The 12420-nt window shown below is 42.1% G+C and overlaps 1 protein-coding gene and 1 pseudogene across 1 annotated transcript in view; one reads left to right on the forward strand and one right to left on the reverse strand.

Moving 5' to 3' along the window:
* The window catches only part of SLC38A1 (solute carrier family 38, member 1), a 75535-nt gene that overhangs the window by 19549 nt on the left and 43566 nt on the right, over positions 1–12420 (forward strand). The window contains exons 3-4 of the mRNA XM_014548594.1: positions 2088–2305; positions 11041–11116. Of these exons, the coding sequence (XP_014404080.1) occupies positions 2184–2305; positions 11041–11116 (198 nt within the window). The 5' untranslated portion in view covers positions 2088–2183. The remainder of the gene's footprint in view (positions 1–2087; positions 2306–11040; positions 11117–12420) is intronic.
* Positions 11316–12414, reverse strand: LOC102262214 (annotated as a pseudogene).

The raw sequence follows: 12420 nt of genomic DNA on the forward strand, positions 1-12420 counted from the left end.
CTCCTGCGTTGAGTGTCTGCCCCCTGGTGGTCAGTGCGCGTCATAGTGATCAGTCAATTTGCATATTAGCCTTTTATTATATAGGATATATATGTATATATATGTGTGATATGAAAGTTTAAGTTCAAACAGTAGACTCCCGATTTATGGTTAGTCAACCTTTCCTCTCCTTAGAAAGCTTTTGTCTAGTGCCCTGCTTCCTATCAGTTTATGGAGAGCCAAGGGCTCCTTAATCCAGACTGGAAACTCCATCCACTGAATCAACTTCCTACCAGCCCTGTAGCATCACTTCAGTAGCCTCTAAGGGAGCCATACAGGAGACAGCCAGTGCATTTGTGCAGCTTTCATCAAGGGGGGCCAAGGGGTAAGGTGGTGTTCAGTTGTCTTAACGCAGTTCATCTTTTGCAAAGAAAAGATGGGGGTAAACCTGGCTACTGTGTGAAGGCACTAAAAGCAATTAGAAGTGGCCCCTCTCTTGTACTACCACCCTGGCTGGAAGAGGCAGCCCCGAGCTGCCACGTGGGGCTTAGACCAGGAGTTCACGGAACTCACATCTCCCTGCCCCGGCTTCCTGCTCTCCAGGAGAGACCCTGCCTGCAGGAAGGTGAAGCTCCTGTAACCTGAGGTATTAGAAAGTATGTATGTTGTGGAAGTTGTAAAGGATCCCGGGACCAGGGAGGTTTCATTCTAGATGGGAGACTGTGTGAATAAAAAGGAGTAATGTGTGGCCTGGCTGTGTGAGAAGGAGGAGAAGAAGAAAATCCTGGATAGATATCATTCTAGGGTACTTTCTATGGGTCCTGAACATATTATCAATTAGCCAAATGCTTCTTGAGATATGCAGGATGTTAGATGGGCACATTGGTGTTTTGACACTGAACTGCAATCATCTTATGGAATTCGGGATCAGAAAAAATATAAAAAGGTCATCCAATTACCATTGGAGGTAAAAAAAATTTTCATTGACATTCTGTTTCATTACATGGTCCCCATCACCTCACTGAGATTCTCCCGGTGAGGCTCCTGCACATATGGAAGCCTTACTTTTGAAACTGCATTCGCCACGCTTGCCACCAATTTTTATTTATTTATTTATTTATTTATTTATTTAACTAAATCTTTATTGTTCAGATTTTTACAGTTGTTCCTCTTTTTTCCCCCCATAGCCCAAAGAGAGAAACATTAATGTGAGAGAGACACATCGATCGGTTGTCTCCCACACCCACTCCGCCAGCAACCAAGATACTTGCCCTTGACTGGGAACTGAACCGGCGACCCTTTGATGTGTGGGCCTACGCTCTAACCACTGACCCAAACCAAGCAGGGCACCACCTGCTTTTTGATTTGTGATGATATGTGTCTGAAACTTGGTCCCCTCCTTGTATACTATTGGTGACCCCTCAGAAATTTAAATCCCAGTCATCCACATGGGGGAAAATGTGAGCTCTGCAAATCTTTTGTTTCTGATGAGGAAATGTAGTTTCAGATGGATTAACCTAAATCCCCTGAGTATGAATTTTTAAATCTCTAATTCCCTGACATGGAGTGATTTCATTGCAGAGATTGAATTAATCTCTTGCAGTTGATGGATAAACTGCTAAATTTCAAAACACAGATTTGTCCTTTGCTATTTGACCTCTGGGTTGGGTGGTTGATCCCTCCTGATGCCATTTATTGCATTTTTATTCAACTGGGAATGCTAAACCAGAGGAGCATTTGTGGCTCTGTGGTCTGTAACCAGCTATATGTGTGTCCTACGAGCTGACACATTCAAGTAACCAATTCGCTTTCAATTTAAACACACTGTTTTATAAAACGGTATCTATATTGCCTGCAGCTGACATGGTATTCCTATAAATGTGAGCATAAAGATTGTGGGACATAACTCACTTTATAGTTAAAAATGGAGGAAGATTTATGAAAGGCATAAAATATAGAGCCTTTATAACTTGATATACAAAGATCGCTTTGAGTAGCAAAATGTAAAAGCTGCATTATCAGTACATTAACTGTTTGTTTACTTAAACTGTCTTAATCAGTTGGTTATATTCATATGTTTCACTATATTTCACTGTGTTATATTTTAGGGGTGTCAAGCTTATATTTTTGCTGCTATCCACTTGTAAATACACTCAGAACAGGAGAATTTGGACGAAGTTTTTGACTACAGGTACTTTATAAACATGATGCATTTCAAAAGTGGACTCGAATTAACCGAGTTGCAAAACATGACAGTGCCCGAAGATGACAACATCAGCAATGATTCCAATGACTTCACTGAAGTAGAAAATGGTCAAATAAATAGGTGAGTATTTTCCTAATACTTTCTATCCAGTAAAAGAAATGTCTCTAAAATATTCTGATTTTCAGTTATTCTCTTGAATTATTCATTACTAAAGTTATGCTCCATTTGAAGATGTAATTTGAATTTCTTATTTGACATCTGTTGGGCATAGTCTGCAGTAGCAGATGAAGCAAATAGGAAAGCAATTTATTCATCTTTTTCAATCTTTCAATTGAGTCTAATAAAAGTGTATAATACATTGGCCCCCAACCAGCCCTAACTTTTCAGAAGCTCTGTGCTTATGAATTAGACAGACTATTGGCCTTTCACTGCAACCCACATATGACTGTGTCCTATAGTCATCTGACCTCGCCCACATTTTTTTAAAAATATACTTTATTGATTTTTTACAGAGAGGAAGGGAGAGGGATAGAGAGTTAGAAACATCAATGAGAGAGAAACATCGATCAGCTGCCTCCTGCACACCTCCCTCTGGGGATGTGCCCGCAACCAAGGTACATACCCTTGACTAGAATCGAACCTGGGACCCTTCAGTCCGCAGGTCAACGCTCTATCCACCGAGCCAAACCAGTCAGGGCTCTCACCCACATTTTTAATCAAGAAATGGTCAAAGTCCCATTTGCCAGTGTTCCCGTGTTAAAACTACAAATGCACTACTGTAAGCATCATTTGCAACATGGAATTTAAATAATAATAACTATAGTTGAGCCCAGATGGCTCTATGAGAAACTGTAGTAGAGAAATAGTACATGTAGCAGAAGGAAAAGAAAAGATGCCCCCAGTGAGAGGAGGTAGAGAGGCAGGTGGGAAGAGTGCTGGCCTGGAAGCTTTTGACCTCAGCACGTCTGTCCAACTCTTGGGTTCTGAGTTTCTTAATTTCCGAGAGTAGGGCCAAATGTCTTTAAGTTTTTAGTGATGTGGGCATTCTCTGTCTTCCTGAGTTATAGTCAGGTCGAGTGGATCCCGTAGCAGGAAGGTCTCCAGCTTGGGAGCTAGTGGTGTGGCTTGTTTGAAGCATGACGCCTCTAAAAAGGCTACGAGAAGTGAGGGGAGTATACGGGTCTCCTTATGCTACACTTTTTTTCTTGGGGTGGAGGGGTTGTCAGAAGTAAATTGGGGTAGAGGGAGATGACAACATACATCACCTAGCCAGGCATCATATTGGGAATAATGTCCAATAGTTTGCTCTATATTTGGATGTAGTGTGTACATAAATAAGTGGAAGTCCAGCATAGGAGATAGCTTCCATCATTCACACATACTCAGAAGTTTCAGCCCTGCCTCTTCTTTTTCTCTTCCTTAAATGTTCTTAGTGGTTAGGTCTCCATCCAGGCACTTCCTCATTATAATCCCAAGAATCATTTACTGTATTGTGATATTTCTTATTGTTGGACTCAAGTTTACTTCTTTTACCTTTTCTAAGTCAAATTATTAATAATGAACATTTCTTTTTCTTTTCTTTTAAATATATTTTTATTGATTTCAGAGAGGAAGGGAGAGGGAGAGAGAGATAGAAACATCAATGATGAGAGAGAATCATTGATTGGCTGCCTCCTGCCCACCCCCTACTGGGGATCGAGCCCGCAACCCCGGGCATGTGCCCTTGACCGGAATCCAACCTGGGACCCTTTGGTCCTCAGGCTGATGCTCTATCCACTGAGCCAAACCAGCCAGGTCATAATGAACATTTCTTGACTGCCAGCTGTGTTTACATGTATTGCCATTTATCCTTATAAAAGCATCATGCAAAGCATTATTTTGCAAATAAGGAAATTTTTAAATTTTTGTGTACAAGTAAGGAAACTGAGGCCCAGAGAAATAAAATAACTTGCTCAAGGGCATACACAGGTTCATCTGAAATCCTAGTCTTTTTGCTCTCTCTGCCTGCCTCTGCTTATAATGCTCAGGCATTAGCTAGTTCAGTTAAACTCTGCCAGTGCTAATTTATGCTCTGTACTCCTGGACTGTTCTGCAGTCACTGCTGACCTCCACTTAATGGTGCATGGGATCCCAACCATTTCACAAGTAGGACACTTTGGTTTTATAACACAGCTTCAATCCCAAAGCAAGGCAAACCTTGAAGACCTTAAAATGGGAGTCTTTCTAATACTCAGTTTAGAGTCTGGACTTGATCTTAAAGAGTTTTATTTACTAACAATATTCAGTTTTTGAGTGACGACCATTCTCACCCCTGACTTGGACACCTTGCCCAGTGAGCTCACATCTTCTGAGACTGTGACGAAGGCAGTGAGCTGGTACCGCAGGTTTGCTGTTGGTGTTGACCACTTGTTTTGCAGAATTTGGTTCCTTTACTGCACGTGCGGTGTGATGCATTTATTTCTTCATTTATCTTACCTCCCCTCTTTCACTGACACAATTGTTCATGAGCCTTTCTTTAGTTTGGCTCTAGGACAAATAAAATTAAAAACAACATATGCCAAGAAGCCAAAAAGATAAATAAAAATCAGGATCTCCACCATGATTGCTGCAAAAGCTATACCTAAATACCTCTCATTCTTGTTTTTCTTAATAATGTATGATTGATTTCAGAGAGGAGGGGAGAGTGCGAGGAAGAGGGAGACAGAAACATCAATGATGAGGGAGAATCATTGATTGCCTCCTGCACGCCCCACACTGGGGATTGAGCCCTCAACCCCATGTGTCCTGACCAGGAATCGAACCATGACCTTCTAGTTCATAGGTTGTTGCTCAATTTCTGAGCACACCAGCTGGGCAATACCTTTCATTCTTCTTATAGCTTTTTCATATTGATGGGAGGAAGGTAGGCTCAATTATATGCATCTAAGGGAACGAGCCCCCGAAACAGGGAACTTCTATGTAACAGTTCCTCTTTTTTAGGAAGCTAGAGAAAATGTTGAAAACAAATGTTGATCTCTGATCACCTGGCATCTAGCTTACAGCTTTGCCTGGAAACTCCCCTATTCTTAGAATAATGTTTTAAAGTTTAGGCAAAAATAGAGTAGAGCCATTTGGGCATTAGAACAACTGCCCCTATTCCAGTTCAGTTGTTTTATTTCATGCCATAATTTTTGGGTTATAGTCCTAGAAATCTATACCTGGAACAGCAAAACGTTTCAAAATGCCCACTAGACCAGTTCTGCTAACATTTTTTGTTTGTTTGTGGTGTGGTTGGGGTGGTGGTGGTGGAGTAGTGGGAGTTCTGCTAACATGTTAATGTGCATAGGAGATATCTGGAAACCTTGCTAAAATGCAGATTCTGATTCAGTAGATCAGTGATGGGGCCTGAGGTTCTAATTTCTAGCAAGCTTCCAGGTAATACCCTTACTGCTGGTCCCTGGACCACACTTGGAGTAGCAAGCTCTAGACTCTTCCCCTAGAAGTGAGCTTCCTGCGAGGAGGAATCATCTCAATCACCTCTATATCTCTTGCACCTTGAAATGATAGATAAAAGTGCCTGATAATAGAGTGGAAATTACAAAATACTTGTTAAATGAGAGAGAAAAACAGAGACAGACACAGAAGAGAGAGAGACAGTAGTTAAGTGGTTTGAATTTGGACTTGTATTGAATCCTGGCTCTATCGATAGGTCTTGTCCTTTGAGCTTCAGGTCCATCCCTGTAAGAACCAGGATAGTAAAAATACCTTACTTCCCGGGAGTGTCGGGGAATAGTAAATGTATTCCTGCTTGTAGGTTAAGAACTCAGGCTCTGCCATCAGCCAGTTTAGGTTCAAATCCTGGCTCAATGGTTTTGTTATTAGTAATGTTACTTTGGTCAAGTTACTTAATTTTTCTAAAATGGAGCTAGTAATAGTACTGACCAATACAATTATTGTGAAAATAGATGAGAAGACCCATCTAAGGTACTTGGCAAGTGTCTGGCAACAGTAAGCCTTTTAGTGTGAGATGTGTCTTTATCAATAAAAGTGCATCCTCTTTCTTTGGCAAGCACTTCTTTCTTGTCTACATCAAGGAATAATAATATTGTTTTAGGTTCCGGATGATTGCTGACTGTTGCTTCTTTAAAGCTGTTGGAATATTAGTAGATTATCCTAACTGTATCTAAGCAAATATTCACGTTTTCATATTTATTTACTATTCTCATCTCTCTGCGTGGTTATTGTTGTTGTGACCCAGGCAGCATCTAACAAAGTTTGAGAGTCCCTTGTTAAAATTGTTCTTAAAAGGATTTGGGGCAATTCTTGTCACTACCCCCTACATCAGCCTTTTTTTTTTTTTTTGTCCCTGTATATCCTTCAGAGTTCATGTACTAACTTTATATCACTTGGGAGAATCCTTGAAAAGTTAAAGAATATTCCATCACTTCTTCTGATGATCAGTTCTTATGTCAGAAAATTCTTTCCTTGCTTTAAGAGCTCCTGTTACAACCTGGATTTCTCCTATTTTCAGTAGAGTTTATTCAACCAGAAAGGCTTTGCTTACCTCTCAGTCTTCTCTTTAAATGCCTGCTGTTTCTTTAAATCTTACACGTTCTCCAGCCTCTTTGTTACTTGCTTCTTTCCTCCTGTTCTCTTTTTCTTTTTTATAGAATGTTAGAATTTCAGGGAAAGAATTGGGAAAGGTCATCTAAGCACAACCATTGATCTCTTCTGTGTTATGAAACCTCAAATAGAACACTATAATCTAGTAAGAATCTGATTGGTAGGGATTAAACTAGGAAGAATATCTTCCTATTACACAGCCCATCCTGTTCGATTGTTGTTGATGTTGGTTTATTTTTGGTTTTAAATAACTGCTCTATATTGCTCAGCCTCCCTTCACACCTACTCCTTTTGAAGGCTTTGTCTACTGAAGGTCACCATGACAGCCACTGTAAGTTTTTGTTTGGTTTTGTTCTCAGAACAATTGGCTACCTAATAGTTGATTGAATTCTTCTTTATGGGTACAGACCAACCCAGTGAAAACTCTTTTTTTATAATACTTTTATCATCCTGAGACCACATGTCAAAGGCACCTTCTCCCATAGCCCATTTTTAAGTAAATAAAGAGAAGTTTAACTCAGTTTCTTTGCCAGAAGTCCGTGGTTTTTATCACACAATTGCATATTTTTAAATGGTAAGATAGCAGAAACTTGTGATAAGCCGCTTGACCTACTTCTTTTGAATGGACTTTTCCATTACTAAAAAGGTTGGTTTTATTTTGTTTAAAAAAAGTTTTCAGAAATACAAAGCAGAGATTTAAAGACTAAAGAGAAGAAAAAGTGGAGATATCATAAAGAGAATAAAGAGGATTTCTTTATTCATTCTTACTATTTCATTCTTACTGAGCCTGACTTCCCTGCAGCCTAAGCTACTCCCTAATTCCTAAATAGAAGATGCATATTCGGTTTACGAAAGGTTCCTCTGAGTTGTTAATGCATGGGCAGGTACATTTAAGAAGGAGCTGAGGGGCTGAGAGCACTGTACAGCAGCTCTGGATGTGAGATGAGTTCAGTAGCACAGTATGTGCCACAGAAAAAGTAGTAAGTAGGTCAGAGTCAGGAAATTCAGCTCAAACCAGAGAATCAGAAGGCTCATGGATGAAGCTTCGAACTGGCAGGAAGGTGCTGGCTGAGAAGAGGACACAGGATCTCTCCCCAGTGGAGGTGGAGTCCCACTGCTGCCGTGTTTTTCCGTCTCTAGGAATGCTATGATCCTGTCTCAGTCCTCACCCCCTCTTGGGAAGATCATTTTGAGTAGTGGAAGCTGAGATTGGGACATTGAGGCAAAGTCAAATTCAGCAGCATCAGGAATTGCAGGGTGAGGGATTTACACTTGAAAGTGTCTCAGTGGCCCTAACCGGTTTGGCTCAGTGGATAGAGCGGCAGCCTATGGACTGAAAGGTCCCAGGTTCGATTCCGGTCAAGGGCATGTACCTTGGTTGCAGGCACATCCCCAATAGGAGGTGTGTAAAGGCAGCTGATCGATGTTTCTCTCTCATCGATGTTTCTAACTCTCTATCCCTCTCCCTTCCTCTCTGTGAAAAATCAATAAAAATATATTTTAAAAAAGAAGAAAGTGTCTCAGTAGGGAGCCAGTGAAGATTTTTGGGAAAACCTATTAGGTCTTGCTGCAGAAAGTGCACCGGAAGAGGCAGAATCAGGGAGGCTCTTGAGATACAATATATTTTAATGTGCTTTTTGATAGTTACTCATTTCTACAGCCCTGTGAGTCAGTTTCATCATCCCCATCCTGCAGAAGTTCTGCGGGGAAGAGCCGGCAATCATGTAGGGGCCTTATTCTTCCTCCCCCTCCTTTTCTTTATCTTTTTTTTTTCTCCCTTTCTATTTTATTCCAACTCCATGCACTAGATGATACTTTATAAAGACCCATGTCTTAACACGCCACCATTACTCAGTTTGATTCTTTCCTCTTCCTCCCCTTTCACAGTGTTTGACCCTACTGAATGCCTTTAGTGTTATAATGATGATACCTCTTTCTTCCCGGCCCACCAGTCTTCTGCCACCAATTCTGGGGCATGGGGTCAGGCCAGGGGGCTTAAATCTGCTACAGGCAGTTTGCTATGTTTTGTTCAGTTTGCTTGAAAATGTTTAGGCTCTTCCATTAATTTAAAATAATGGAAATTCTCTTCAGAAAAGAAGTCCCTCCACATGAAAGGCAAATGGGGGACCTTCTGGATAAATATTAGATTGACTTAAGTTGATTATTAAAATTAGCCTGATTAGATACAGTCTTTTATTTAATGGCTTTTTAAAAAATGTGTAAATCCTCACCCGAGTATATTTTTTCCATTGATTTCAAGAGAGAGTGGAAGGGAGGGAGGAGAGGGAGAGAGTGAGAAATATCGATTAGTTGCCTCCTGTATGCGCCCCTACCAGGTCTGAGGCACATGCCCTTGACTGGGAATCAAACCCACAACCCTTCGGTCCGAGGGCTGACGTTCTAATGACTGAGCAAAACCGGCCAGGGCCCAAGTGTATTTTTATTTTGGAAATCTATTTCATTTTGGTAAGTGCAGCACCTGCATTTCCTTGGGCTGCCTGTGTGAAAAGGAAGGCTGCTTTTCCTTGCCTCTCTCTAGCCAGGCCTGTGACCCTCAATTCTGTGGAAAGCTCTAAAATGTTAAGGGCAAGAAAAGGGCCAAACACTCTATAACTGCCAGATTGCTCTCCAAAATATTGTCCTTCTCCTGTAATCCTACTTACAGGCCTCTGGCCTTAAGTGTCTTCTGGCTAATCCCTTCCAATAACGGTTTTCCCTTCTCTGGATGCCTTATCTCATCTCAGTTTTGCGCAGCCTGGCATTCCCATTCTGGTGTGAGCCAGTGTGGTCTCTCCTGTTCAGAGACCAAGGTTTTCTTCATCTTCCTTTCGGTCTCTCACAGTAACTGACCAGGTCCTAGGCAAAGGCAGATGCTGAAGGGAGTAAACCACAGATCGTGCTGCTTCTACCAGGTGATGATCTCAGGAATTTGGTTTACTGCCTGTTTTTGGCTTATTTTTTGCAAAATAATGCAAACTTGGCGAGTTGATGCCAGGGAGAAGCCAGACCCCCTTGGATTAAAGATGAAAAAGATAGTTAAATAAAGCCAATATTGATGATGGTTTCATTGAAAATGGTTTCTTATGAAACAGTATTATTCAAAAAAGCATGTGAAAATATAATGTACAGTTTAAAGATAAATGCTGCTTTAAAATAGTTCAGCTCTTATTTTTAATATATTTTATTGATTTTTTACAGAGAGGAAGGAAGAGGGATAGAGAGTTAGAAACATCGATGAGAGGGAAACATCGATCAGCTGCCTCCTGCACACCTCCCACTGGGGATGTGCCCGAAACCAAGGTACATGCCCTTGACTGGAATCGAACCTGGGACCTTTAAGTCCGCAGGCCAACACTCTATCCACTGAGCCAAGCCAGCTAGGGCTTAATAGTGAATTTTTTAAAAATTAAAGATTTAGGCCATAAAGTTCTGATGTTAATGCTGAATGAATATGGTTCTGAGAGCATTCTGAATTCCTTCTTCTATGTATTTGCAGACAGTTTACTCCACTTAGCCTGCCTGAATCTTTCTCATCCCAGCTCAAGTCTCACGCACCGCCCCCCCCCCCCCCCCTCTTGCTCCTACTCTGTGCCTGGAGCTGTAGTGATGATTTCATTCTCCCAAGAGTGCCATGAGATCATGTAATAGTGTTACTCTCATTTCACAGAGGAAACTGAGGTAGCCTAGGGCCTTGTAGCTAGTGAGGATTCAAACTCACCTTCTAAATCCCTCCCTTTCTTAAAGCCCTAGTTCTGCCCCTAACCATGGGCTAATGCCCTGCCCCCACCACCATGGTTTCCTCTGCTGAACTCCTATAGCTCAGTGTCTGCATCTCCTTTACATACCCTCATGTCTCTCTCATCACCTTGTCTGATGACTTGCATATGGCAGGTGCTGAAGCAATATCTGATGGAGAAAGAGTTGTTTCCTTTTTTTCAGGGGAGAGGGAATTCCTATTTAATAACTTTGTACTCCAGGAATGGGAGCTCAGAAGGAATCCTGCCTCTGCTATTCTTTTACATGACAGCGTTAGAGTATTTTTGACATTATCTGATTGGTAGTTAGAGAAAAATCTACGTAAAAGTTAACTTACATTGCATACAGTGTTTTAATGTGTTCGTATTGAAATGATTTGAATTAGATTGATAACTTTCCATGTGTACTATGTTTTGGTAAGTAATCAACCACTTAGGTATAACATTAAGCTTCAAATCACTGCCATGAGGTTAAATGTATTATACATGTCTTTACAGCAAGTTTATTTCTGATCGCGAAAGTAGAAGAAGTCTCACAAACAGCCACTTGGAAAAAAAGAAATGTGACGAATACGTAAGTGTCATTATAATAAGTATGCTTATTTTTTAATCACATAATTTGGGACAGATCTTTTTAATTCATGCAGCATGGTACCAAAGGCATAGCTATCTATATTCACCAGGATGTTCCTCAGATTCTATGTATTTTCTCTGGAAACCCATTAAAAATCAACTAAACCCCTAAGGAAGGTTTTTTTTTTTTTTTTTTTTTCTTTTTTTTTTTGAAAGATTGTAATATATTCTCTGTAAAACATTCAGCAGTACGAAAGCCCTCCCTGGGCCCTCCCGTCCTCTCACGGGTCCACAACTGGTGGAACGGTCCGGAAATCCTTGAGCTCTGGAAAGGTCCCTGGTCAGTCCTTGGAGAACACAGGTGGCTATTTTGGAAGAACCTGCTCAAGTATGGTTCTTGACGTCTGGGGAATCCTTTCGGGGAAGATCACTTCAAACTCAATAATGAGGTCCCCGCGTTTCTCGGGTGTTTTGGGGAGAGGGAGGCCTTCTCCAGGAACTTTTCGCCGCCTGCCAGGCCTGATGACATCTTTGAACACGATGGGTGTGGTCCTGCCGTCCAGAGTGGGGACAGTCACAGAACAGCCACACAGAGCTCCCGGAGGGTGACCCTGGCTGGGTCAATGACATCAGAGCCCTCTCTCTTAAAGACATTGTGTGGCTTGTCCTTTAAAACCAAGACGATGTCAGCTGGAATGTTGTTAGAGGTCTGGTCTCCCTCCTCGGGGAAGGTGATTTTGGTCCCTTCTTTCCACCCCCGTTTCACTTCAATGGTCAAGATTTTGTCTTCGTGGCGAATGCTCTTCCCATCGGGGTTCGGCCTTTTACGGGAGATCTTCATCTTCTTGGTACAGCCGCTGTAGGTCTCTTCAAGGGAGACCCTAAGGTCATGCGTGACAGGGGGGTCTTGCTTCTTTCGGGTGGGCTCTTGGGCAGGGCGGGAGCGGACTAAGCTCATGGTGGTGAAGCCACCCATGCCCAGGGGGAAGCCAGAGGACGGGTCATCAATGCCCACGCCTTCTTCCCCGTTCCGCTGTCCAAAAAAGGCGTCAAAGGGATTTCGGCCACCGAAGAACTCAGCAAACATGGCCTGAGGTCTCCATGGAATGTATAGCTAAAGGAGGTGCCGTTCGCACCACCGCCGCTTCCACCACTGGGGCCACCGCTCTTGGCCTTCCTCTCCGTAGCGGTCGAAGCTCTCGAGCTTGTGCGGGTCGCTGAGCACGTCGGAGGCTTGGCGATCTCCTTGAATTTCTTCTCGGCGCCGGGCTCCTTGTTCTTGTCCGGGTGGCAGCGCAGCGCCTG

Source organism: Myotis brandtii, unplaced genomic scaffold, assembly GCF_000412655.1.
Source record: "Myotis brandtii unplaced genomic scaffold, ASM41265v1 scaffold517, whole genome shotgun sequence".
Classification (NCBI taxonomy): Eukaryota; Metazoa; Chordata; class Mammalia; order Chiroptera; family Vespertilionidae; genus Myotis; species Myotis brandtii.